General features: G+C 35.6%; 1 protein-coding gene across 1 annotated transcript in view; it reads right to left on the reverse strand.

The window, feature by feature from the left end:
• Window positions 1-586: 586 nt before the first annotated feature.
• Window positions 587-25792, reverse strand: part of ELOVL4 (ELOVL fatty acid elongase 4) — a 32064-nt gene continuing 6858 nt past the window's right edge. Inside the window, exons 2-6 of the mRNA XM_029944345.1 lie at window positions 9888-10075; window positions 8260-8340; window positions 6776-6947; window positions 5634-5761; window positions 587-2656 (exon numbers count right to left, since the gene is read on the reverse strand). Coding sequence (XP_029800205.1) covers window positions 2381-2656; window positions 5634-5761; window positions 6776-6947; window positions 8260-8340; window positions 9888-10075 — 845 coding nt within the window. The 3' untranslated portion in view covers window positions 587-2380. The remainder of the gene's footprint in view (window positions 2657-5633; window positions 5762-6775; window positions 6948-8259; window positions 8341-9887; window positions 10076-25792) is intronic.

Below are 25792 nucleotides of genomic sequence, written 5' to 3' on the forward strand. Positions count from 1 at the left end.
TTAAAAAATTCTGTTTTCTGTGTAAGAAAACACTTCTTTAGTTAGTGACAAGGTTTTACCCAAAAGAGGATGCAAACCTCCTCCACTGATTTTAGGTATGAGGCATGCAACTCAGTGCGATGACTGAGAAATTACGAAAGCTACCAGAACAGGCTGCATATCACATCTTAAAGACATCCTAGATAAGGAACCTTAAAAAGCATAGTAAGGGCTGAATGATCTAATGTAAGAACACAAGAGCTCCTTCACTTTATTTTTGGAACCAAAAAACCCCACAGCATGAAAAAGTGTGAAGCTTACATTTGAAACAACAAATGTAAGGAGAATTTAGAAGAAAATGGTATGTTTTATGTCTGGATCCAAAGGCTCTTCCAAAGGCAACTAATTTTTTAAGTAAAAATATGCCCCCAAGAAAATAAATTAAAAAAAAATAAGCTTTTCACCAGAAGTTTTAGACACCCAAATTCTAGTTTCACCTCTTTTCTACATTAGTAAATGGCAGCAGAAGAGAATTTAGAATACTAACTGAATCAAATAAGTATCTAGCAGATAATTTATGTTAATAAACTGATTAACAGAAAAAAAATCATTTTTTCCCACAGCAGTAGTATATTTATTGTGCTGAAATCAGGGAACGGGAATGAATAGGTCTGGGAAAGCAGTACAGAATGTTCATAAAGATATACAAATCTCCAGTCATTCTACACCAAGCAGCAAAGACAAAGGTGTTGAATCCTCTCAGGCCAAACTATTGTAAGTTTTGCAAATATTCTGTATTTCTCATGACTGCATGCCTTCAGGGGAAAAAGTGTATAGTTTTAGTGCACAATAAATATTTTATAGTTTACAAAATATTCTGAAATAGTTTGTCGGCACAAACAGCATACATGCCGCACCATGCAGCTTTGACATGTTGAGATACTTAGAAATATTCATGCTTTTTTTTTTTTTGGTCACATTTTCTCTTTCTATAATGATCCCTGGCCAACAACCCCTAACAATTCAACCTACACAACAAGACAATGTACAAGTTCTCTTTCCTAGTGTACTTCCAGTTGTTCACTTATATTACATGAAACACTTCATTCGTCAACAGCGAATTTAATTTTCTGGTTCTGACTACTCCTACTTTTATTCATTTTGTGTCTTAACAATTAATACCTTGTAACAATCACACACAATATTTGATGATCCTTAGCACCAAGGAGTCAAGAATATTGCACCAAATGGGTATACACTTCATATCTAGTTAATAAATAAGATCTTGCAACTTTGTCACAAGGAAAATATCACTCCAAAATTAAACACAATGAAAGAGAAGAACTGTTTCATGAAAAGTTGGGTGTATGCTATTTGTAAAAAAAAAAAGCAAGAAAATACTAGCGAATTCGAAAGTTATTAAAATTTACATTAGAGGACTCCTTGATTTTTTAATTAAAATTTATTTAATTTTAAATGTTCTTTCCAACAGAAGAGGTAGGTATATTTCCACATAAGAAAAATTCGTAACAGCCACAAATCAAAACAAGGAAAGCCTGATAAAAATCAACATACTCTCTTCTAACAGCACATAAATGTAACTCTTTTGTGATGTTACTAATAAAGGCATGAGTTGTTTCATGTTCCAATCAGATAATAATCTTAAATTTCATAATATACTTCTGATAGCAACAGGAGTATTGAAAGGCTGCCCTTTCATCACAAAAATTGTTTCCCACAGTGATTTGTGCCACAAGTCATGGTGACCTTTGGGTCGCTAGACAGGATTTTACTGTAATTCTTTCTTATTTTCACCAACACCATCATCATCAAGCCTCTAAGAGTCTACAGAGATCATCAGATTTTTTAATTTAATTACAACCAAAAGGGTATATTCAGACTAGAGGTGGAGAGATTCGACCATTCCAGTCAGCATATGAATTCAAATGTGCAAACTTTAAAGTATCTACAGTTCCAGCTTTGGACCAGAAAATGTAAGGTAACTGCTTTTAATCAGTAGGCAATAATAATTTATCCAAAAAATTCATACTGTGTTTCTGTGATCATCAGACTGAAGAATGACTGTATATAAGATACATGAAAAGTCTCATGCATTAGACAACAGATGTGAACAGAGGGAGAGCCTCCAAAGTCACATAATGATTGCTTTGGTCTGGACAACATCAAGGCTAATAAAAAAAAATGTTTAAAATAAAACTTCATAAATAAAACATTCGGGTATTGTATTTAACACTTTACTCTATCTAAAGGTTACTAATACATAGAGCACATTTGTCTTTTTCTCCCCACCCCCGAACCCTCGTTTGCTTCTGCTTTCCCTGAAATTGTATATGAAATGGGAGCTTCCTCACTGTCAACAACAGTTAAGGCCCAGTTCAATTTACTCTCCTTTTGCTTTTCCATTTTTCTGCTTTTTTCCATTTTCTATTACTAATTGTTTCTCTGATTTGCTCACACCATTTGCTGAAATACCATTCACTGCTGTTTTTCCAGTTTTTGCTTTCTTAGGCTCTTTGTATGTCCGAACGTAGAAGTTAAGAAAGAGAAATATGAAGCTGATCGCGTAGGCGATGAGAGCCCAGTGCATCCATTTGGGGAAGGGGCAATCAGTGTAAAGAGACAGCGCCGTGTGCCCAATGGTCACGTGGAACTGAACCTGAAAAACAGAACAAAACAATGATGCAGGATATATTTACTGTAAATAGTAAATAACTTTTAACAACACCAGAACCCTCTACTTGGCTCAGATAGGCTCTAATCTTGCCACACGGTCCAAAGCTCTCTGGCTCCCATACCCAGCTCTAGCTCCTTCTCCTTCCCTCACCTAGGGCTTCATGCCTTTTTTTTTTTTCTTTTTCTTTTCCTGACTTCTTTTGCTGTTGTTCCTGCGGGCACCAAGTACCTCCACCCAGCTGGCCCTCTCCATCCCACTCATCACGGTTTTTGTTTTGTGTGTGTTATTTTCTTGAAAACAATTAAACCTATCTGGAATTCTTAACTTCTTGATTGTCCATCTTTCCACCAGTACATTAACTCCAGGGGGTAAGGCTATGTGTCGCTCCCTGAGGATTCCTGAGTCCTTGGCACAGGGTCTGGATTCAATGAGTATTTGTTGGTTAATGCTGAATAATGTTACTATTGAGAGGGAATATCAATGGCCTAACAGAATAAAGTAATAGTACCATATGCCATTTTTGATACTTGTTTTCCTCTCACATTTTAACTGATTTCTTCCCACAAAACTGTCAGCAAAGTGGTACAAATCCTTTTAAAATTGAAACCATCACAAGGGTTTTGTTATTTATTTCTTATAAAAGAGCACACAGGTAAAACTGCATCTGAATTAACACTATCCTTTACAAACTAAGATTTTTAGTAATATTTAGTAGGTATTTGAGAATTGGTGCAGAAAGAGAATCATGTTAAAAGTTTTTAAAAGAAGAAAAGACAAAAATTAAGAAACTTTTAAATTTGGATAAGGCAAATCAGTTTAAATTCCAATATATCAATAAATGAATGATTCTCAGTATAAGAATTATGAATCCTACAGTGTTATGAATTCAAGTGTTAACTTCTTACAAGATTTAACTGAAATGATCGACTGTTATGAGAACTTCTGGCTTGGGAATATTGTACTCTTCACAAAACTGACATCCTATTTGGAATGGGCAATTATGGTTTCTCTTTAAAACACAGCATTATCCAAGTTAATTGCTATATTAAATATCATTAAAATAACTTATTCCATGTAAGCCCTAAATTTATATCAGACTAAAAAATTTTAGTTTTTCAGTTTAAAAAACTTTAAATTCTCTACGGCAAAATCCAGATTTTAACAACTTTTGATTTCACAGTGGGTCTTAGAATCTAGGTCACCGAAAAAGAGCGTGTATGTATGCCGGTGTGAGTAAGTGTGGCATCACTCCAGAGGCTCAACTGCAGACTCTAACAAAACAGATACAAAGTTCAGATGACTTCTGTCATCTCTTCATTTTCTTGTGACCATTTGCTGCTGACTGAAAGAGATGAGTTACACAAACTATATAAACAGCTTGCACAAAAACTGGAGGAAGTTCCTGCAGCATCTTAGTTCCACATGAATCTTTCACACCCAGCATTCCCCAAAAGTTGCATTTCCTGTTTGACCAGCCAACTGTTTAGCAACTTAAAGCAGAGATGAAATATTTCCAAATGTGATTCCACGATAAATCGTGTACATACTATGATTACAGCAAATTATAATAAATTCCAAGGCTTGAAGAATAGCTACCAGGTTGGTTTTGGACTTCCAGTTTGATTAGTGGGCTAGCGCCTCTCTCTAAATGTTTCACTGATGTATCCAGATGTTACAAGAAGTCCCACTAGGCATATAGGCTGACAACTGTCCTCTCTAAAGGCTAGCATTTGAAAATACCTAGCTTTGCTCTCTAAGGACTGTTAGGGGATTAAGAGGAGTTCTCTTGTCCTTTTCCCTCCCTTTACCCCGTCCCTTCCTTGATTCTGTACCTTCTCCTCAACTTTTTTTTTTTGACTTTATTTATTTTTTAATTATTTTATTTTATTTTATTTTTTTAATAGTTTATTTTTTTAACATATGCAATTATTTTCCGTCATTTACAATACAGTAGTTTCAATGATACTCCAAACAGAAAAGCAAAGTAAAAAATCAAAACCCCCACTTCTATTTCATGTAATTAGACTTATACAGAAATTAGAAGGTTAGGTACCAACTAGTTAATCACCTAATTTCACAGCTATCTGAAGTGGCAGTTGTAATATAGCAGCTTATCTATGATACATTCAAGATACATGATACAATTTATTACTTGCCCATAAGCTACAACACAGCCTGCTTAATACCTTTCCTTAAATTCCAGCTCTATACTACAGTATACTTGAGGTCCATGCAAAAAAGTAGCTACCTTTTATATAGGAAATGGATGATTAAGTCTTTGGTGCTGTAACTTTTATTTTCTAAATGTATGGGCTCTGTTAACAAGGACTGAAAAGTGGAACAGAAAACAAAATTCAAGCAACGGCAGGATGAAGAGAGGTAATAGTAACATTTTAAGTTAGAAAAATATCATCTGAGAAAGAAGTTACACTATTTTTCTGGTAATATATGAGTCTATGTACTTTATGGTGTACTTAGAACATTTCTCTTAGAGAGAACAGAGTTGTGTTTAGTCTTTTAAGAATATTTTAAAAAGTTAGTGGCAGTGACAACTAGGTCTAGAAGCAAGCAGCTCAGAGCCAAGCAGCCTCACCTTTACAGCTGGAGCACAGAGAACGTCGACTTTGTAACAGAAAATTGCCGAGAATAACTTAGCCCTTTAAAGTTAGTAAATTCAGGGGCGCCTGGGTGGTTCAGTCAGTAAAGCATTCAGCTTCAGCTCAGGTCATGATCTTGCAGGTTCGTGAGTTTGAGCCTCGAATTGGGCTGGCTCTGTGCTGACAGCTCAGAGCCTGGAGCCTGCTTTGGATTCTGTGTCTAATCTCTCTCTGCCCCTCCCCTACTTGCTCTCTCTCTCTCTCTCAAAATAAATATGAAAAAAAAACCCTGCATTTAAAATTAGTAAATTCAAATATTTTCAGTGTTTCACCACAAGAAACTTTAGAAGCATTTCACTCACCAGCTGCAACATGGTCAAGTATTTTTTCCACCAAAGATACTTCTGAATCCATGGGCCAAATGCAGTTAACCCATAGTATGAGTACATAATCACATGGATGAAGGAATTAAGCTGTGCTCCAAAAAATGCTTCAGGAAAATAGAATCACAAGATACAGAAAACTTTAGTAGGCAATAAACCATCTGAACATAAAATAAATGAATCCACATTATTTCCTAATATTTAATCTTGGGTACAGGTTAGGAATAAAAAATTATAAAGCAGTACTAATGGAAAAGATTTCTCTTCAGATCAGGCTAGGTATTCTTAAAGTTTAGACTTAGACTTTTAGCTATTAAAAAAAGGAGTGTTCTTCAAATGCAAAGAACTTTCAAAGTGGCAAGTTTCCAAATGGAGTACCCCAGTGGCTTAAGTATAGAACTACTGCCTGTATTATTTTTCATGCTATTATTCTTGGGGGAAAAAGTCATGGTACATGTAATTATTTAAATAGATTTTTAAAGCCTCATTATTGCCTTTAGATGTGCTTATAAATAGATCTATGACAAAATCGTGCTTATTTCTTAGTTTTCTAAACAGTTTTAAATGTAAAACTGAACGAAGGCAGGTGAACTGGACAACTGTAATGACCTGTCCCCTGGGTCCCCAGTGCACTAACAGCATGGTTCCAGCTCGGTGATTGCAATCATCTTCGATCTACACGCATCTGAAAAGCTGAAGACAGATCTTGGCCAAACTGTGAATTCAGATCCTCTTTAACAAGGCTAATCATTACTTCCTTTGAGTAAGATCCTGCAGGTTCCTTTAAGGCCAGTTTTAGAGCAGGAATGGGCTCTGGGCTTGGAAGGAGTTATAGCTTGGTATCCTTTGAATCAGAACAACTACAATTGCTTATCAAAATATTTTTTGCCACATTTAAGGTGAGTTTATGATTATCTCTGAGGCAAATCTTTAGGTATTTAAGTAGCCACAGATAAAAAGCTAAAGCTTCACTTTGTTCAAATTTCTTTAAAATGAAATTAACACAAATAATTAACCATGAAAGTAAGTTAAAGGCCAATTCAAATGTCCAGCTTATTACTTTTCCACACAACACATTTATATAATTTGATATATGCAGATATGTTCCTAAAAATGGTCACCTTGTCCACCGGCGACCCACTTAATTCCAATCCACCACAGTGTAAACATTGTACAGTGATGATATACATGAAGGAAAGAGACTTGGTTGTTTTTCTTCCTCAGGATAAAAAATACAGTGTCCAAATACTCAACGCCTTTAGATACAAAGTACCACCACAGAGCAGCAGCTATCTGTAAAAAGAAAGAGGAAAAAGCATGTTATAAACACCAGAGTGACACTATATTTTATGGCTTTCTATTCATTGTTAGTCCTAAACAATCTTCATTGCAATGAAGTATGAGGTGTGGAATCACTTTTGCCTAAGTAGGTGTGAAACCTAGTCATCTATCCACGGGGTGGGGGACGGAATGAGAAAGAAAGGGTCCAAGTCTGTGTCTACAAGGTGTCAACAGTTTAGAGACACCTTTTAGTCCGTTACATAGCAAGATGTCCTGAATACCAAACTGCTGAATGCAGAGCCGTACACACCTTCCACTGCTGTTTATCATTATAGCAGAGAAACGGAGATATTGACTTTGTAAAGGTTATTTCAGTCATTCATGGTTAGCCTATACTGAAGTTCAGATATTCTTGCAAGTATGTTTGGGTAGCTGTTCTCTGTTAGTGTCTGTCTCTCACTTTAACATGTGAAACAAAGTAAATACCTAATCATAGCACTTCCTATCAGGCAGTAAAAGCTTTAAAGTAGTGAGTTGAAACAAAGGAACAAAAGTAACAAATATTTCCTAGGTCATAAATATAATCCTACTTACATGAATAAGTCTTTTCTTTTCCTGGGCTCTAATTAAGACACCAGATGGTGCAGAAAGATTATGTTACATGCTGAGATTAAGGATCCAAGGATCCAGTGAGAGGTGACCTCTGTAAATGTTTTAAAATATTTTACAAGAACCCTACTATAATAATAACAACCTAAACTCACCTTTTTTTTATATTAAGTATTTTCTCTGACATATATCCTATGTACCAACAACAAAGAAGACAGCACATAACTGAACTGTTTATAAATCTTTTGTGTGTCAAAGGTGACTGGAAAGTAAAATATGGTAACATATTACCAATGATTTACTTTTCTGCAAATATAAAACTGAGTTTATGCCTATACAGATTGTGCTATGCTTAATTTACTAAACATTACATAGTTTATAAAACATTTGTTTTCCCTCAGTCTTAACAAATGAATTAGACTCTCTTTATGAGTTTCTATTCTTGACTGGAACCAACAAAACTCCAAAATGTCATCTTTACACTAAATATGGAACTTTTATAAGTACTGCATTCTGGTAATCCAGCACAAATGCACTCCCCCACAGACAAATGGGACACAATGGCTCTGAAAACATTTTCAGTTATACGCTTTTAAAAGAAATGCACAGCTATACTGACACATGACAGTCCTATCCACTTTTACCACATTTTCAGAGTGGGGATTATAAAATTAAACCCACTTCTACTGGTAAATGGTATTTTTAATGTACTTACCCTAACTTCGTGAACATTATCAGAATAATCCACACTCTGGCAAATATAGCTGTATCCTGCATTATATGATCCCATGAATAACTGGAAAAGGAAAGGGGAATAATATTTAAAGTTTTAGTAGACAGAGAATTAAAAAAAACACTAAATACAGTATGCAACCTTTCAAATTATTTTAAAAAGCAAGGTTGTCTAAAAATTCAAATGTGTTAAACATTTAATGTGTTAGAATTTTTAAAATTTGCTGTGTCAACTTATTCTAAAATTGAAATCTAAATTAAAAATCATAAAGAACTCACTGATTGAGACTTCAACTCTATCTACTTAATATTAAGAGAATTTTTGATTAACCATGACTCAGATAGAAGAGTGGTACTGATTTCTTGCTCCAGAGTGGTTTGTATCTAACAAACGACCTCAAAGTATCTAAAAAAATTACATAAAAACTGTTATGAAGTAGAGATTCTATAGGCTAAGTTGTCAGTTACAGATGTCTTTAAAGGAGAGTACTGTTTATTTTCCTAGCCTTAGCACCCCCATTCTCTGGGTTCATACAGACTTATTTTTTTAATGTAACACAATTTATTTTTTTAACATATGCAATTATTTTCCGTCATTTACAATACAGTAGTTACAATGACACTCCAAACAGAAAAGCAAAGTAAAAAATCAAAACCCCAACCTCTATTTCATGTAATTAGACTTATACAGAAATTAGAAAGTTAAGTAACAACTAGTTAATCACCTAATTTCACAGCTATCTGAAGTGGCGATCGTTATATAGCAGCTTATCTGTGATACATTCAAGATACATGATATAATTTATTACTTGCCCATAAGCTAAAACACAGCCTGCTTAATACCTTTCCTTAAATTCCAGCTCTATACTACAGTATACTTGAGGTCCATGCAAACAAGGAGCTACCTTTGATGTAGGAAATGGATGACTAATAAGGAGTCTCATTGGAAACAAAATCCTTCCACTCTTACAACCTAAAAAATGCCTGTGTCAATCTAGCCTTTAGGATTTCTTTTCAGAATATCATGGAGAATTTGCTGGTGCCCAGAAAAGTACATGATGATTAACAGTGTGTAACAGTTAACTCATTTTAGTTGCAACCCAAAATACAATAACATTATGTAATAGGATTTCACTTGAAATCAGTATTTTACATCTGCCTATTTTAATCAGTTGCCAAATCTGAAACTGCTGAATAAGAATTATAAATAAAGAACAGCAAATATTTACTGACTGTTTAATATGTGCTAACATTATCAAAAATTATTTCACTTGTCTCTGATCTAGAAGGCAAGTATTATCCCCATTTTACAGATGGGGAAAATGAGTCTTAGAAAAGTTAAATAACTTTTAGTGTCAGAACAGTTAATAAGGGCTATTTTGGAATCTAGTGTGTCTGCTTCAAAATTCCATCTTAAAAAACTGTCCTATCCTTTCCATTTATTTCATATTTTTGTTATCCAAACATAAAGTATGTCAATAATATAGAATTTACCTTTTAGAGTAGCTAACAGTTATCTTGGGGTACAATATTACATGATGGTTTTACACATTCTAATTTCTTAATTTCCAATAAACCTGGGGAATTACAAGGTGACTTTAGTAAACCTACCTCTCTGAAGATAAAAAGGTTAAGCAAAACCATCCCAAAATTATAGATAATGAGTACTAAGCGCATCTGGAAAGGTTCTCGGTCCTTCATCCATTTTGGACCCAGCCACACAAACAAGAGATAAAAAGTACTTATACAAAGTGTAGGCCATGGAGACTGCATCAGAGGCCAATTCTCCACACGTTTATCTACAGAAAGAACAAAGTAACATTAAATTCATTAAACTATATTCTTTTGAAGTTAACTTATTAGGAATTATAATTATTTCAACTTAGCTTTTTTCCTAATTTGATCAAATGCAAATCATTTTTCTCTGAGTCACAACAAAAATACATGGCAATAAAACTAAAGAAATGAGACCAATTCCTATGAGTAGTTTTTGAAAATAATGCTTCACTACCTATGGCCCACATTAAGTTTTATAGAGAACCTAGAGAAAGAGACAAGAAACCAATCTTGCTAAAAATATAGAACACGCTGGGGGTGAAAAGTTAATGAAAGATTTCATAGACAGAAAATAAATATTTTGAGGAGAAACTTGTCTTTCATATTAAACATGTGAGATTTATCAAAACAGGTTGGAAGCTGCTCCCTCCCTGCCTAAAGCAAAGCAGGAAAAGAATTAGTAAACTGAAGAAGTGGGGCAATGGAAGCAATTGCCTGGAATATGTTTGGACACTAAGACAAGAGTACAGTTATACTTGTGGCATTACATTAGGGGGAGTACAGTTCTGTAATTTATTTAAATGGAAATCACCATATTCAAGACATTTTTCTAAGCTTCTCTTTGATAGCATGAGCCTTTTTTTAAAGCCATGAATATAACCAACTTATGAGCTTTTCTCTTATAAGCATTCACCTCACACACGTGCAAATATTTCACTTAAAATGAGTCAACTGTCCTTAATATTCAAATATGAAACCTTGAATCAAGTTTATAATAAAGTACTTCCACAAGCAACATTTCTAAGAGAAGCATGGTAATGAAATACAGGGCTAACAAAGATTAATTTTCTAACGCATTATAAAAAGATACTGAAATTTATATTTCTAAAGGCTAAACAGCATTTTATAGGTTGTGAATCTAATGTCTAGTTTATGCTTGGTAATACAAAACATTTCCTTGTTCTATGCTGAGGAAAAGATGTACTTTTAAAGCAACAACAAAAAAATCCTACCTTTCAATCAGTTCCTAAAATCTAGCCTGAATAAATTTAACTTACTCATTACAGTGTCCCACCATTTAATATGTCAGTTTTACTAAGACTATATATGCAGAAGAGTTCTGGATTAGATAATCAGGTTTCAAATATCTTAATTAAAATTAGTCTGTTTCTATACACTATTGATAGAAAATAGGATAAAAGGAAGGAAATGGAAGTAGAACAATGTTTAGTCAGATAGTCTCCCATCAGGAAGTGATATTAACTTCAGTTTCTATGAATTAAGAGTTGTTAGAAAGATGAGCTAGTGACTTGAAGAAAAACACATATGAAAATAAGAAAAAACAAAAACTGATTTTGTTTCAGAGTTTACAGGAGAGGCTTACTATCTATTCATGGAAATTATGGTTCTGTCCCTCAAATCAAAACATATTCCAGAGTTAAAAATAAACTAAAACACAAGACAGGAGAGAATAATCCTCTTATAAAGAGGGTGTGGCTTAAAACATGAGTGGCTGACTTTCGTTGAAGGCATTGTGCCACTATGGTCTTATTGTTGACTGTTTACTTTTCTTTAGAATTGTCATATTAGGCTATTATGACCATATCTTTCTATGACAAAGTCCCCCTTAAGACATGGCATATTTATCTATTTAGATATTTATTTTCTATAGGAAAAAAAACTTACTACCAATCCCTAAATCCTAGTAGCTGTGGTGTCCTATTCCTTTCTAGAAACTAGAGGGCAGACACTGTTTTTCCAGATGTTTGATACAAAGAGCAAAAAAGGAAGATAAATTCATCTGAAAAAAGATTCTAATTTCTAACACCACAGATTATAACACACTCTTAATCACACACAGAACTCCTGCTGACTTCAAAGTAAGTTCTGAATAACAAGTAGAAAACAATTAGAGAAACAGGTCCAAAATTTTTCCCCAAATCAAGAATGAATAAAAAGGCTCATTCTTTTTGATGTATAGTGTGTGTAGCCTGTACCATTCCCTTATTCAACAGAGAAGTTTAAAGAGAGAACGAAGACACTGAGAGAAAGGGACACAAGTAAGAGGCTGAAGATCTGACAATATGAAACAGCAGAGGCCAACAGAAGAGTAAAAGGGTGGAGGGGAGTAGGTAAGAAATAACAGAGATACTAGAAAAGGCATTCGAGACTCTATCGTAAACAGATGGGCTGCATTTTAATAGCAGCTCTGCGACTGTACATGGGACCTTAGGGCACAACCTGTCCTCATCCCCTTCATCTATAAAGCCCACTGGAGAGAAGGGGAACTAAATTGGTGTTTTCCCAACTTTAATGAGAAAAAGAATCTTGGGGAGGGAGGGCATAGTTATAATGCTGGTTCTGAATCAGTAAGTCCAGGGCACAGCCCACTTTTAGGAAGATTCTGCATTTTTTAGGAAGCTTCAATGGATGCTATGTCAATATTCCATGGTCCACTCTCTGAGTAGCAAGAAGCTACATAATCTCCTAGGGTTTTTTATTTTAACTTTTGAAAATTGTTACTTTAAAAAATGATAATTAGGAAGAAGAGTGAAACTGAAGGTGAAGAAAACTGGGTCCAAAAAATGGGCATTTTTCAGAGGTGAGGGAACCCGTTTTGCATGCCAGAATACTCGCACATTTCTATTCCACTATGGCACTCATCACACTGTCCTGTACCTTCCTTTAAAATGCAATGTCCCTGGGGCACCTGGGTGGCTCAGTCAGTTAAGCATCCCGACTTGGGCTCAGGTCATGATCTTGTGGTCCATGAGTTTGAGCCTGGCATCGGGCTCTGTGCTGACAGCTCAGAGCCTGGAGCCTGCTTCAGATTCAGTGTCTCCCTCTCTCTCTGCCCCTCTCCTGCTCATGCTCTATCTCTTTCTGTTTCTCAAAAATAAATAAATAAATGTTAAAAAAAAATTAAATGCTATGTCCCTGAAGACAAGGACCGCAATGCTCATCAGGGTACCAGAACATTTATTTGATGCATAAATGATGAGTGGGTGATTTCCCCCCTCCTCCATTTTAGTCCTTGTTTTAGATCCCTTCAAATGAAATCCAGGAGTGTATTTACTGATATTCCAGGTTTCTTCAGTGTCCAGCAACCATTTCCTACAGCTCCTCCCAGAACCTCCTCTGGTACTTACAACATGAACCTGAAGTCAACAACACTTCAACCCAGTATTTAGGGGTACATGTGTGCTCTCTCTCTAAGGCTCAGTGTCTTTACTTCATTGTTTCCTCCAGGGAAAAAAGGCAACACCCTCCATTTCTTTACCCAACAATGCAAGTCATGTGTCCATTTAGCAACCACTTAACAAAACCCTGTCTTCAGACTATGGAAGTCCACAGTTCATACCATATCTTTCTCAAAATAGTCCTCCAGGTCACCAGGATCACAAAGCCCACTTGTGATGAGCATTATGGAAGCTGTAGTAACTGTCAGCAATCTAACTGCATCACAACCCCCATCCTATGTTGACATTCACGTATTTCTCCATGTCTCTGAAGTTACTGTGTCTTTCTAAATTTATTTGCATATATATTTCCTTTAGTACTTCTGACTAGATGTGAATATCCAATGCTTCTTTTACTTGTTCCCCTTTTCACTAAAAAGGATGGAGTGAGTCACAATAGTGTCATACAATGATATGAAAATTCACCATTACTAACAAGTCCCTCACACAACTCTTGAGCCAAGAAAGAAAGAAAGAAGAAAGAGAAGAAAGAAAGAAAGAAAGAAAGAAAGAAAGAAAGAAAGAGAAAGAAAGAAAGAAAGAAAGAAAAGAAAGAAAGGAAAGAAAGAAAGAAAGGAAAGAAAGAAGAAAGAAAGAAAGAAAGAAAGAAAGAAAGAAAGAAAGAAAGAAAGAAAGGAAGGAAAAACGGTGTGGAGTTAGAACAGTAAAAGAAAATCATAAATACTAAAGCTTTTATTTATTTTTAAATTTTTTCAATGTTTTTAATTTATTTTTGAGAGACAGAGACAGCATGAGCAAGGGAGGGTCAGACAGAGAGGGAGACACAGAAACTGAAGACAGGCTCCAGGCTCTGAACTAGCTGTCAGCACAAAGCCTGACGTGGGGCTTGAACCATGACCTGACCGAAGTAGGACACTTAACCAATTGAGCCTCCAGGCACCCCGCTTTTATTTACTTTATATAACCTTAAAATAATGAATTATCCAGCCTTTCATTAACTCAAATGTTTCAATAATATTTTTACATGTTGCCTCTCTTACGAAAGATGTGCGCATCTGCTTAGATTTTTTTTTCCAGTTCTATTGAGACATAGTTGACATAGTTCACTATGAAAGTGTAAGGCATACAGCATGATGGTCTGATTTACATATATTGCTAAATGATTACCACAATAGATTCAGCTAACATCTGAATCTCCTATAGATAAAACAGAAAGTAAAGAATAAAAGGGAAAAATGTTTTCCCTGTGATGAAAACTCCCAGGATTTCCTCTCATAACAACTTCCCTGTGTATCACATAGCAGTGTTAGCTACAGTCACCATGTTGTACATTACATCCTTAGTCCTTATTTATTCTAACCTGGAAGTTTATGGCTTTTGACTGCATTCCTCCAAAGCCCCTTCCCCCTTTCCTTGGTAAAGACAAATCTGATCTTTCTATAAGTTTTATTTGTTATAAATAGCATATTTTAAGGGCACATTAAATCTTGTATTCATTTGAGTTACACTGAATCCAAATATAGATTACACACATTATAGTAAAAGACAACATATTTCCAATATGCTGTCAATATCCTAATTCTACACAGTTGTGGACAGGAATCTGCACCATGAATTTACTAGAAAAGAAAAAAAAAGAGAGAAAACAATTCAATTGAAACCCTATTCCTCCTGTCACCACTGAAGTCAAACTCTTGTCATCAAGGCATACCCAAGATTCAAATGGGTTTTATATAACATTCTTAGGAATTCTCTATTTGTACAGTTTAGGAGGGAAGGGATCAATATGGCACAAATATAAACTGACTCTAGTTGATCTGTTTGTCAAGTCATCTTATTTTTATATTTTATACCTATTAATATGTTTATTAACATGTTTATGCCTCCATGTCTTAGTGATTTTGTTCTTATTTTGAGCTTATCAACAATTTTAAGCCACTTGTGTTACATGAAGGCCTTTCCCTAAAGGAGGGCTGTAGAATTTAAGATTTAGATATGATCTCTTTATCTTAAAAACAAAACTCAGAGAAGTCAAAAGCCTTGTGTATCCTGGCAGCTATTCCTGTATCACTTAGTCTTCATGGCCATTAATTTTAAGAGAGAAGATTTCCATCAATTTCTTCCATCAATTTGATACTGATATCAAATTTTTGATACACATGGTATGTTAAGATAGAACTGTGACTATCAATCATGCTCCTTCAAGGGAAAGAAAATAAGAGAGACCTACAAAAGTTCCTTTGTTATAAAGAAGGACAAAGATATTCACACCAAGTTTTATACTTGTTTAGGTGCTACGTCTAACCGACCTGGTCTAGGATCATGAATGCTTTGGAAGCCATGACACAAAGAAAGGCAAAAAATACCTAAGGATGTCCAGCCTGGAGAAAAGAAACAGACCTCATAAAATACTAAAAGACCTAAGGAGAGCTCAGATTTATTCTCTATTTCTGGAACATAGAAGTAGAACCAATGAGAAGAAGTTTTAGCAAGCTGAATTACACCAAAATTCAGAAAGTTTCTAAGAACTGGGTCTTGCTTTTTGTAAGCAGAAAGAGCTGTCTTCTTTGGCAATGAGTTCCTTATCCTAGTTTTAAATTAAATTTAAACAAACCCAGAGCTAAATATTATAGGAAATCAAGTTCAGGAGCAAAAGATTATTTTAACAATGAGAATTACTAAGATGCATTACCTTAACTCTTTTAGACCCTTAAGGGTTAATTTTTTTCCCCTCAGGAAATAGTTTTCATTTAGAACATTTTGATTGTTTCATAAATCTCATACCAAATGAGAATGATTTCTTTACAAACATAGCAGTACTCACACAATTTATTTGTATTAAAAGATCATGTAATGGTTACACAACTGTATGTGTCAAAACTCACAAACTGTTAAATTTTAAAAAGAGTTACTTTATTATGTATAAATTATACCTTTATACAAATGGGAGGTAAAATGGTCCATCTGAAGTGGGGTTTTCTTCAAACATGCTCCACCAACAGGTTTTTATTCTTAACCTGATCTGTATCTTAAAATTATACAACATGATGCATACATAGAACAGACTTCCAAGTAACACTCTCCACCTCTTCTGAGCTAAGTGATTTGGGGCAGGTAATTTGGTTCCCGACCTGTCAAAACTCATTTACTAGAAAAGGAGACAGACATAAAAAAAAAAAAAATCTATTGCTTTACAGGATGATGGGCACAATATAAGAGAAGCCAGTTATGAACAGGGGTAGGACAGGTGAGAGGGGACAAGATGGACTTCAAGGACAGACACTTGAATTGTTTCTTGAAGAAAAGAAGAGGAATTTGCCAGAGAGGAGGAAGGACTTCTTGCAGACAGAACCATACTTACAGATAGGCCCAAAGCAAGAAATAATGCACTTATTCTGATAACTAAGCAGGCCTGAGGTAGAGGATATCTACAAAAGAAGATGGCAGAAAATGTCTGGAGGCTTATGGGTCCGATCAGACCTGGGAGAGTCTCACAAGCCATGCTGAAGATGCTAAAATCTTTCTGCTAGATAATAGGGAGATGCTTAATTGGTTAAAAAAAGGGGATCACTGTAAAAAACAATGGCAGAAGCAGTGGGAGACAGACCGAAGGGGAAGAGGATATGTCCAGAGGCAAGGAAACCAGTTGGATCAATGGTTCTCAAACATCTGTTGCCATGCCACCCACGTCTGCATGTTAAAAATATAGATTCTTAGGCCCCATCTTAGATCTACTGAATCAAAATCTCCTTGGATAGGGACCAGGATTGTGATCTCAAATTTCCTCTGGTGATTCTGGTGGGCAGCCAGACTTGGACACCACTGTAATGCAAGAAATGATGGAAATGTGAATTAAGAGGGCTGCGCTGGTGATGGACAACATAGGCAGATATGAAAGTAAAATCTATAGACTTGGTGACTGATGCGGATATAAGAGTTAAGGGTGAAAGAAAATTCAAAAGTACTCCCAGATTTCTGGCATGGCTGGTGGCAGAGATGATGAAGTCATGATCCAAGACAGAGCATAAAGGAAGAGAAATGGATTTGGAAGGAGATGACAGGGTGACTTTTTAAACATCCTCTGTCTGAAGTACTTGTAGACCTCTGGCTGGATGTATCCAGTAGGCCTTGTGGCTGCAGAGAACTACCAGGGCTACAGACCCATGGAAGATCACTGGCAATGTGAGTCACTCATATCGAGTTTGAGGTCACAAGGGAAAGAGCATGTGGAATGAAAGAATAAAATGAACAAGGATTGAAGCCTGGAGAACACTTAGGGGAAGAGTGGGAGAAATGGAAGTGAAGCAACCAGAGAAAAAGGAAAAGAGAAAATGACATCATGGAGACCAAGAGAGTAAAATGTTTCCAAAAGGATGGGGTAAGCAACAGACACTTACAGATGGAGAATCAACTGTTGTTTTCTTTTCAATGAGGAAATAGTAATGACTTCACAGGTTGACATGTAATGATTAAGTGTAAAAGTTGTAGCACACATGAATACCACAAAAGTTGTTCCTTCTATTGTATCCTATTCCCTATCCACATGCCACATCTTCACACAGGTGTGTCTTACTTCAGTAATAATCTGAGCTCCTCCCATTAAAAGTCAAGTCCTGGGGTGCCTGGGTGACTCAGTCAGTTAAGCTTCTGGCCCATTCAGGTCATGATCTCGTAATTCGTGTGTTTGAGCCCCGTGCTGGACTCTGTGCTGACAGCTCAGAGCCTGGAGCCAGCATGGGATTCGGTGTCTCCCTCTCTCTCTCTGTCCCTCCCCCACTCACACTCTGTCTCTGTCTCTCTCTCAAAAATAAACATTAAAAAAAAATTTTTTTTAAGTCAAATCCTGCGATGTCTTCTGTGCCTTTTCTTCCCGAGCTAAAAGTTCTCTAGATTGCAAATACTGACTCTCAAGTCAGTCTACCAACATTACAATCCTAGCTCTCTAATTTACTAGGTAACTACAATGAGCAAGTCACTTAAGTCTCTGTGGCTTTGTGGATGATAACAGGCTTGTTGGGAGGAATAAGATATTGCCATGTGTATGGTGTCTGACACAGAATAAGAGCTCAATAAATATTGGCACTATCATTATTATGGATAATAATTAAACCACTAAATCTTCTTTGCCGAGAGAAGAGTTTAACAAATTAAAGAAAAATTACCACTAATAATAAATCGTATAAGAGTTTAAACTGAGAACACAGAACATTTTATAACTTATGTACTGAGAAAACAGCACATTCTAAGATTTATTCAGGAGAACAAATACATAACAAGTCTAACTCTGAATTTTGAATTATTTAGAGACTACTTTAAAAAAATAACCTGTTTTTAAAGAAAATGTAAACCAGAGGCGCCTGGGTGGCACAGTTGGTTAAGTGTCTGACTTCGGCTCAGGTCATGATCTCCTGGTTCATGGGTTGGAGCCCCGCATCAAGCTCTGTGGTGACAGCCCAGAGCCTAGAGCCTGCCTTGGATTCTGTGTGTCTCTCTCTGCCCTACCCCGCTTGTGCTCTGTCTCCCTCTGCCTCTTAAAAATGAATAAACATTAAAAATATTAAAAAATAAAGAAAATGTAAACCATATTTTAATAAATAACAAAATATTTGTAATCCAATAGTTTTGAAGTAATCCAAGTCCTTTAGAAATCTTTACTTATACACAAACAACTGTAATTAATTCTTACAGCAAGTTATCACTATGTATATATTAAAGCAACTTCCTTAAAAATCTATAAACGGTCTCCATTTTTTAGTAAAGGCTGATTTTTCTTAAAGCTATTTAGAATTCAGGGTTTCTACCAGTAAAAATGAACTTTATTCCCCAAGTAGTCTAAGCTAGCTATCATCTTCCAAAAGAAAAAGCAGTGAAGTTTTTAATTTTTCAGACATACAAATTCCTAGAATTAACAAGAGTGAGCACAAGACTAGGAAATAATTCCAGTCAGGTGATGACTTAGGAACACACATGGAACAGAGGAAGTATGGTACAGGGACAAAGGACAGGGCTTGAATTAAGAACACCTGGATTTCAGGTCTATCTATGTGCTAGCCTCATGACTTAACACTTGAAACTACTGGAGCCACACTTTCCTCCTATGTAAAATGGGACTAATAATAAAATTACCCAAATCAAAGAGTTGCTTTGAGGCTCAAATTGATAACCTTCTGTAAGAAGCCCCTCCAACATTAACTTTTTTATTTTAAAAGTATTAAATATGTATTTCTTTTGAACCCTTTAAAGCACTCTATGATTACCCCTCTCATACTGTGCCACTGTTCTTTGAGTCTGTTAAATGCATCCCACACAGACTGGGCAGGGTTAGTATTGTTATTTCTATAGCCACTGTTAAAGTGGATGTACCCAGCAAATGGCTGAGGACTAGTGGACTGAATGAACTCCACAAAGTACCTGGGAAAATAAATATTATTATAATGGCTACTGCTATTGTGGGAATGGACATTCAAGACATTTCCCAACTACTCTTTTGATTCAGGTAAAATGGCAAGAGTTATTTATCAATATGGTTCTAAAAGGTATACAAAGTCTCTGTCGGGGTAAAAAAAACAACTAAATAGTCTATATAAATCCATGCCGTTGTTTGTTTTTCTTAAGTGTATTTTTAAATCAACAGCTTAAGAATATTTTTAATTCTTATCTTTTCATATTAGTACAAAGTAGCAGATTATCAAAGAAATTAGGAATCCTCCATTGCCTTGCTATTCAAAGTGTGGTACACTAGTAGAAAAGTATCTCCTGGAAGCTTAATAGAAATGCAGAATCTCAGGCTTCACTCTAGAAGTACTAAGCCAGAATCTGTATTTTAGTAAGATTCCCAGGTGATCTACATATTAAAATTTAAGAAGAACTGCTCTAGTTTACTCATAAATGCAGGCTTATTTTATATAATATACAATCTAGTCATAAAAGTTTGTTTTATTTATTTGTTCCTAGAGTCTACCTGAATCACTTTATTTTTCTTTTAACAACATCTGCATCTATTGAACCTGCCACAAACAAAAGAAAAACACATGCCTAACAACCAACTAAAGATACTGAGTAGCTTTGGGAGCAAATTCAAGACATTGAGAAGTATGTACTATACATTATTCTCCAAAACTATTTATCCTTCTTTAATAAATTAGAAACAAAAGCTGCAAATTGATACCATTTTTTACACCTGTCTACTAACCACTAATAAACAAGTGATATTGTTAAAGCTCCATTTGTCTTTATTGACTACACAAAAATAAGTCAATGTCACATTGTATGCTAGAAGAACCTCAGAGGGAAACTGCAGTCTTTTTCTTAATGAAGTAAGCAGTGTCTTCCTTCCATTAAGTGTAAGAGCCATGAGGGCCAGGGCTACAGTCCTTATTCCTTGATGTGTCCATGTAACAATGCCTAGGATTCAAGCACCCTCAAACATTTGTTAAAAAGAAAATTTTTAATGAAAAATGTAGGTAACTGTTGTCAAGAAGAGTTTGAGAAGGTATTTTATCTCTATGATAGGGGTAAAACAATTAACACCATAAGGCCTCTTCTGGGTTCTAGCCTAACATGTGATGTTAAATATATTCTCCAAGCCAAGTAATATCTAGGCTATTAGGGGGGTGAAAAAGGCAGAACTAGAGGAGAAAGGGTCTTTATACAACTGAATACAATGTACAGGTAACAATCCAAGATACACTCTAGAAGTAAAACACAGATTCTGAAGGCAGTGGATGAAGGAAAGTGCAGTAAGTTCCTACTGAGTCAGAGTGATGAGCAGGAAAAATTTGTACGTTAGCCTCCTTTACATCCTCTGGAAAAAGGGTGATGGTCTTTTTGGGAAGAGTGCCTGGATGAATATAAGGAAAGAGCAGTTCTTGCAGAATATAGAGGTAGTGCAGGCAGAGGTTGGGCTAAAAACCGAAGAAGAGGTCAGCAGGTGATGGGCAGACAGGAGGGAACGGAGGTCTCCACCAGCAAGGCCAGGGTAAGCTGCAGCATCTGAGGGGAAGAACAGTCACCTAAGAAAGAGCCTGAAAGCATGGGTAACGGAGTAACAAAAAACCCCAAAAAACAGATAAAAGGAAAGAACGATTTTGGTCCAAGTCTCCCTGAGCAGAGATCATGAAAAAGGTAGAAAGTGAGATAAATGGTAAACTTTCCCACAGAGAACAGATACAGAGGGGGATGCAGCAGCTGCTGAAGGACAGGACAATAACACAGAAGAGGAGAGTGGATCACTGTGCGTTGCACACTGAACACTGATTCCTTTGAGGTTTTACTTGGGAGGATTAGTACTAGAAGGAGAAGATCCAAGCAAAGTCAGTTCACTCACTTGGAAAAAGGGAATAATCGCACCCAGCGCAAAGGAATATGAAGATTAAATGTAATAATACATATAAAGCATTAGACATAGTGCCTGGCACTTTGTAGGCATTAAATAAATGTTTGTTATCATGTGGGAAGGTGAAAGATCTTGATTAGGTCCCAGCTCCGCTACTTTCTAGTTGTTTTGTTGTTGTTTTTTCTAAGAATTTAGCTTTTTTTTTTCACATTTGTTTATTTTTGAGAGAGAGAAAGAGAGAGAGAGCAAGAGGGAGAGGGCAACAGAGGATGGAAGTAGGCTCTACAATGACAACAGTGAGCCCTCTGTGGGGCTCAAACTCATAAACCATAAGATCATGACCTGAGCCAATGTCATATGTTCAACTGCTGAGCCACCCAGGTGACCCCAAGCTGTGTAAGTCTGTTTAAGTGTGTTTAAGTGTGTTTCTTCATCATATAATGGTTATATAATACTTACCTTGTAGGGATGCTATAAACATTAAATAAAATGCATACTACAGCATTTAATATTCCATAAGGGTCTTATTCTAGAAGCTCAATAAATAGCAGTGAGTTTCACTATGTGCAGATGACATCTAAATCCATGGTTTTTATATATATATTTGACCCTTGAACAACATGGGTTTAAACCGCATGGGTCCACTTAAATTCACAAATTATTCTCAATAAATACAGTAGAAAACTGTAAATGTATTTTTCTTATGATCTTCTTAATTACATTTTCTTTCTCTAGCTTTCTTTGTCATTAAGAATACAAAATATAACACATACAACACAAAGTACATTAATCAACTATTTATGTTATGGTGAGGTTTCTGGTCCACAGTAGGCTATTAGAAGTTAAGTTTTGGGGGAATCAAAGGCTATACATGGATTTTTGACTGTGCAGGTGGCAGCAGGTGGCAGAATCTCTTAACCCCTTAATTATTTAAGAGCCAGTTGTGTATTTTCCCCCAGACCTCTTAATTGCCTCTAATTCCCCTCCTTACCTTTTGGCATTGTTTCCCTTTCCCTATGAACTGGCTCTTATAACTATGTCATCATATATATATTTGATATAAAAGAATGATGCCTCACATTCTAGAAGCCAAGATAAAATGCAGCTAAGTAGTTTCCTTCTCCCTCCGTTTTCACATTTTGCTTGACTTCTCAGAAAAGCAGGCATAAAACTTCCTCCCTGTGCTAATCTGGAAGTTCAAAGTCTAAACATCCCCACTATTGCCACTAATGATCTTAGGGATTTAATAAAACTGAAATGGTGTTTCCTTTTAGCAGGAAAAAAATAAAAAGACTGAAAATACCATTGAAGTGTGTGTATGTGTTTTAATGGGAAATGTGACCATAATCTTCTCTTGGTAACAGTTCCATACACTGAATATCCAATGGGTAAAATACTGTTGGTCCTGAATTTATTCCTTTTCACTAATTACCAATAGTTTCATGTTCTTAGACTGTGAAATTTAGCAACCATTTTCATAATTCACTTTGAATATACTTTTTTATTTTTATAGAGAGTGCATGTGGTAGAGGGAGAGAGACTTCCGAGCAGGCCCTGTGCCTGTCCCAGCCTCCTCCTGCCCCCACACCTGCAAACCCCCCACCCCTGGCCCTGCCATTCCACCACCATGACGTCACAACCTGAGCCAAAACCAAGAGTCTGACACTCAATCGACTGAGCCACCCAGGTGTCCCTGAATATATTTTTTTATAGTCCTACCCACTCTACCATATAGAAGTCAACTTCATCTTCTCAGATTAAATACTTACGTTGTTTATATTTTACATAAATATAATTTAAATATATAAATTTACATAAATTACCACTTTTTAGTTTAATCTCATACAACAGCTCTTTCAGTACCTTTGAGTATTCAGATGGTTTTCTTTAGATTGCCTCTGGTGGTATTACAACTCTGTTCAGATTTAATATTCTAAGTAGTGGCACTACCTAGATAAGATAGCAGTATAAGATCCGGTAAAATAGGCTAGAGATTTGATTATTGCTCTCCTGCTTGACTAGTGTGATGGTAGACAAGAGCACTGGGCTAAGAGACAAAACAACTTGTTAATACCCATTTCTACTACAGTGTTCATCCACAAGTGATTTAACTTCTATGACTCTCAGAGACTTCTAAACATATGAAAATAATAATGCCCACCTGTCCTATCTTCTACTATTGTGAAGTTCCTGCTAAAATTGTAAGGTATAATACAAAGGCAAGATTGTCTTCCTTGTTATTTGCTACTTTCTAGCCATTTTGGGTACTGTTCTTTACCCAACAGCTATGCATTCCCTTTATAAAGCCATTTTATTGTAAACTGAAAAAAAAAAACAGTAAAAGAATGATCAACTTAAAGAATAAAATAGCCATTTAGTTTACCAGCAAAATGAATTTATGTGAGGAAAGCAGAGGAATTGCAATTCTGAACATGCAGTGCCATGCCGTGGCGAATGACAGGCAAGTCCTGAGAACAAAGAAGGAAAACATCCTTTTAATGGAGGGGAAAAAAACAAGTTGGTAGGGGTTGTTTAGAATGGTCCATGGGAAATGGGTGAGAGTTCAAGGTTGTGGCAATTTCTCATTGGCTGGGTTGCTGCTGGCCAGGGAGAAAATCTTCCTGCTAGGGTATTAAAGTAAGCCTCTTCTTTTCCTTAGGAGTATATAAAGCAGGCTGTGACAAATGGTACATGCCTGAGAGTTCTCCCTTCACGACTTTGCAACTTTATTTTTAATGAGGTTTTTCTTGACACATTTACACAAGATCAACTGTTGTACCACTGAACACTGAAGAAAGATCATTTCTACAGGTGCTTTATTAATTTTATAATGTAGAATTTTTTTAATTGTGGTGAAAACACATAACAAAATTTACTTAATCATTTTTAAGTGTACAGTTCAATGATATTAAGTATATTCACATTGTTGCACATCCAATCTCCAGAACTTTCTCATCTTGCAAAACTGAAACTCTCTACCTATTAAACAAATCCCCATCTTTCCCTCCCCCCACTCTACTTTCTGTTTCTATGAATTAGACCACTTCAGAGAGCTACATCTATGTAAGTGGAATCATCAATATTTGTCTTTTTGTGACTGGCTGTTTTCACTTAGCATAATGTCTTCAATGCTCATCCATTTTATAGCATGTGTCAGATTTCCTTCACTTTTAAGGCTAAATAACAGTCCCTTGTATGAATATACTACATTTTGTTTATCCATTCATTCACCAGTGAACATCTTCCACCTCTTGGCTATTGTGAATAGTGCTGCTATGAACATGGGAGTATAAAGCTATATGAAATTATTTAACAATACATATCTGTGCCTAAGATTTTGTTTAATAAATAAAAATGAAAACAAAGTTTATTCCTTTGAATGCTCCAGTTCAAAATCACAGTGTCTGTCTGTGTTTACACCTAACAGGGGATTAATGCATTTGCCTTTTAAATTCCAAGATGTGTATTCTAATTAAAATGTAATCAAAATATACTGAGAGGTATTTAAAAATGATCATATTCCATGAAAAAATGACAAAATTAAGACTTTTTAAAAATTAACATTTGGTTAAGAACATACACCAAAATTATTTAATTCTTTCGTTTTCTCTATATACTAAGACCCACATATTTGTAGCAATTTTACAAAAATTTTAAGCCATACTTCCAAATTTTAGAAATGCTCATAAAGTGCCTATAACTGAAAATCTCTTGTAATGACATGTGATAAAATTTTGCATTTTCTATAGAAAAAAATGTAAAGTAAGATTAAGTTTAGACTATTTAAGCCACCACTTTAGGAGCTATGACGAGGATTCAATAAAGTGGCCTTAAGAGATGATACAGTTTCAACCATCTCATGGTACAGGTAGAAATATGAAACCCAAAGAATCATGAACTTGCCACAAACCACATAACAAGCCATCTTCAGAAGTTGTATATTACATAATAAATGTAATGCATAATTGTATATACTATATATAATGTATAATAAGCTAATTCTTTAATGTTATTGCTATTAGTTTTGACAATATAGGTAACTTAAATATTCAAACAAATATCTAGATCATTAAATAGGTACAGTCTAATGGCAACAAACAGTGCTATGCCAAAGCAGGTACTTATCTCTCTGTATTCCTTTGTTTTTCTATTCCTCTACCTACTTCTTACGGAGCAGATGATAAAGTAAAAAGGATTAAATATGA

Source organism: Suricata suricatta, chromosome 7 (assembly GCF_006229205.1).
Source record: "Suricata suricatta isolate VVHF042 chromosome 7, meerkat_22Aug2017_6uvM2_HiC, whole genome shotgun sequence".
Lineage (NCBI taxonomy): Eukaryota > Metazoa > Chordata > Mammalia > Carnivora > Herpestidae > Suricata > Suricata suricatta.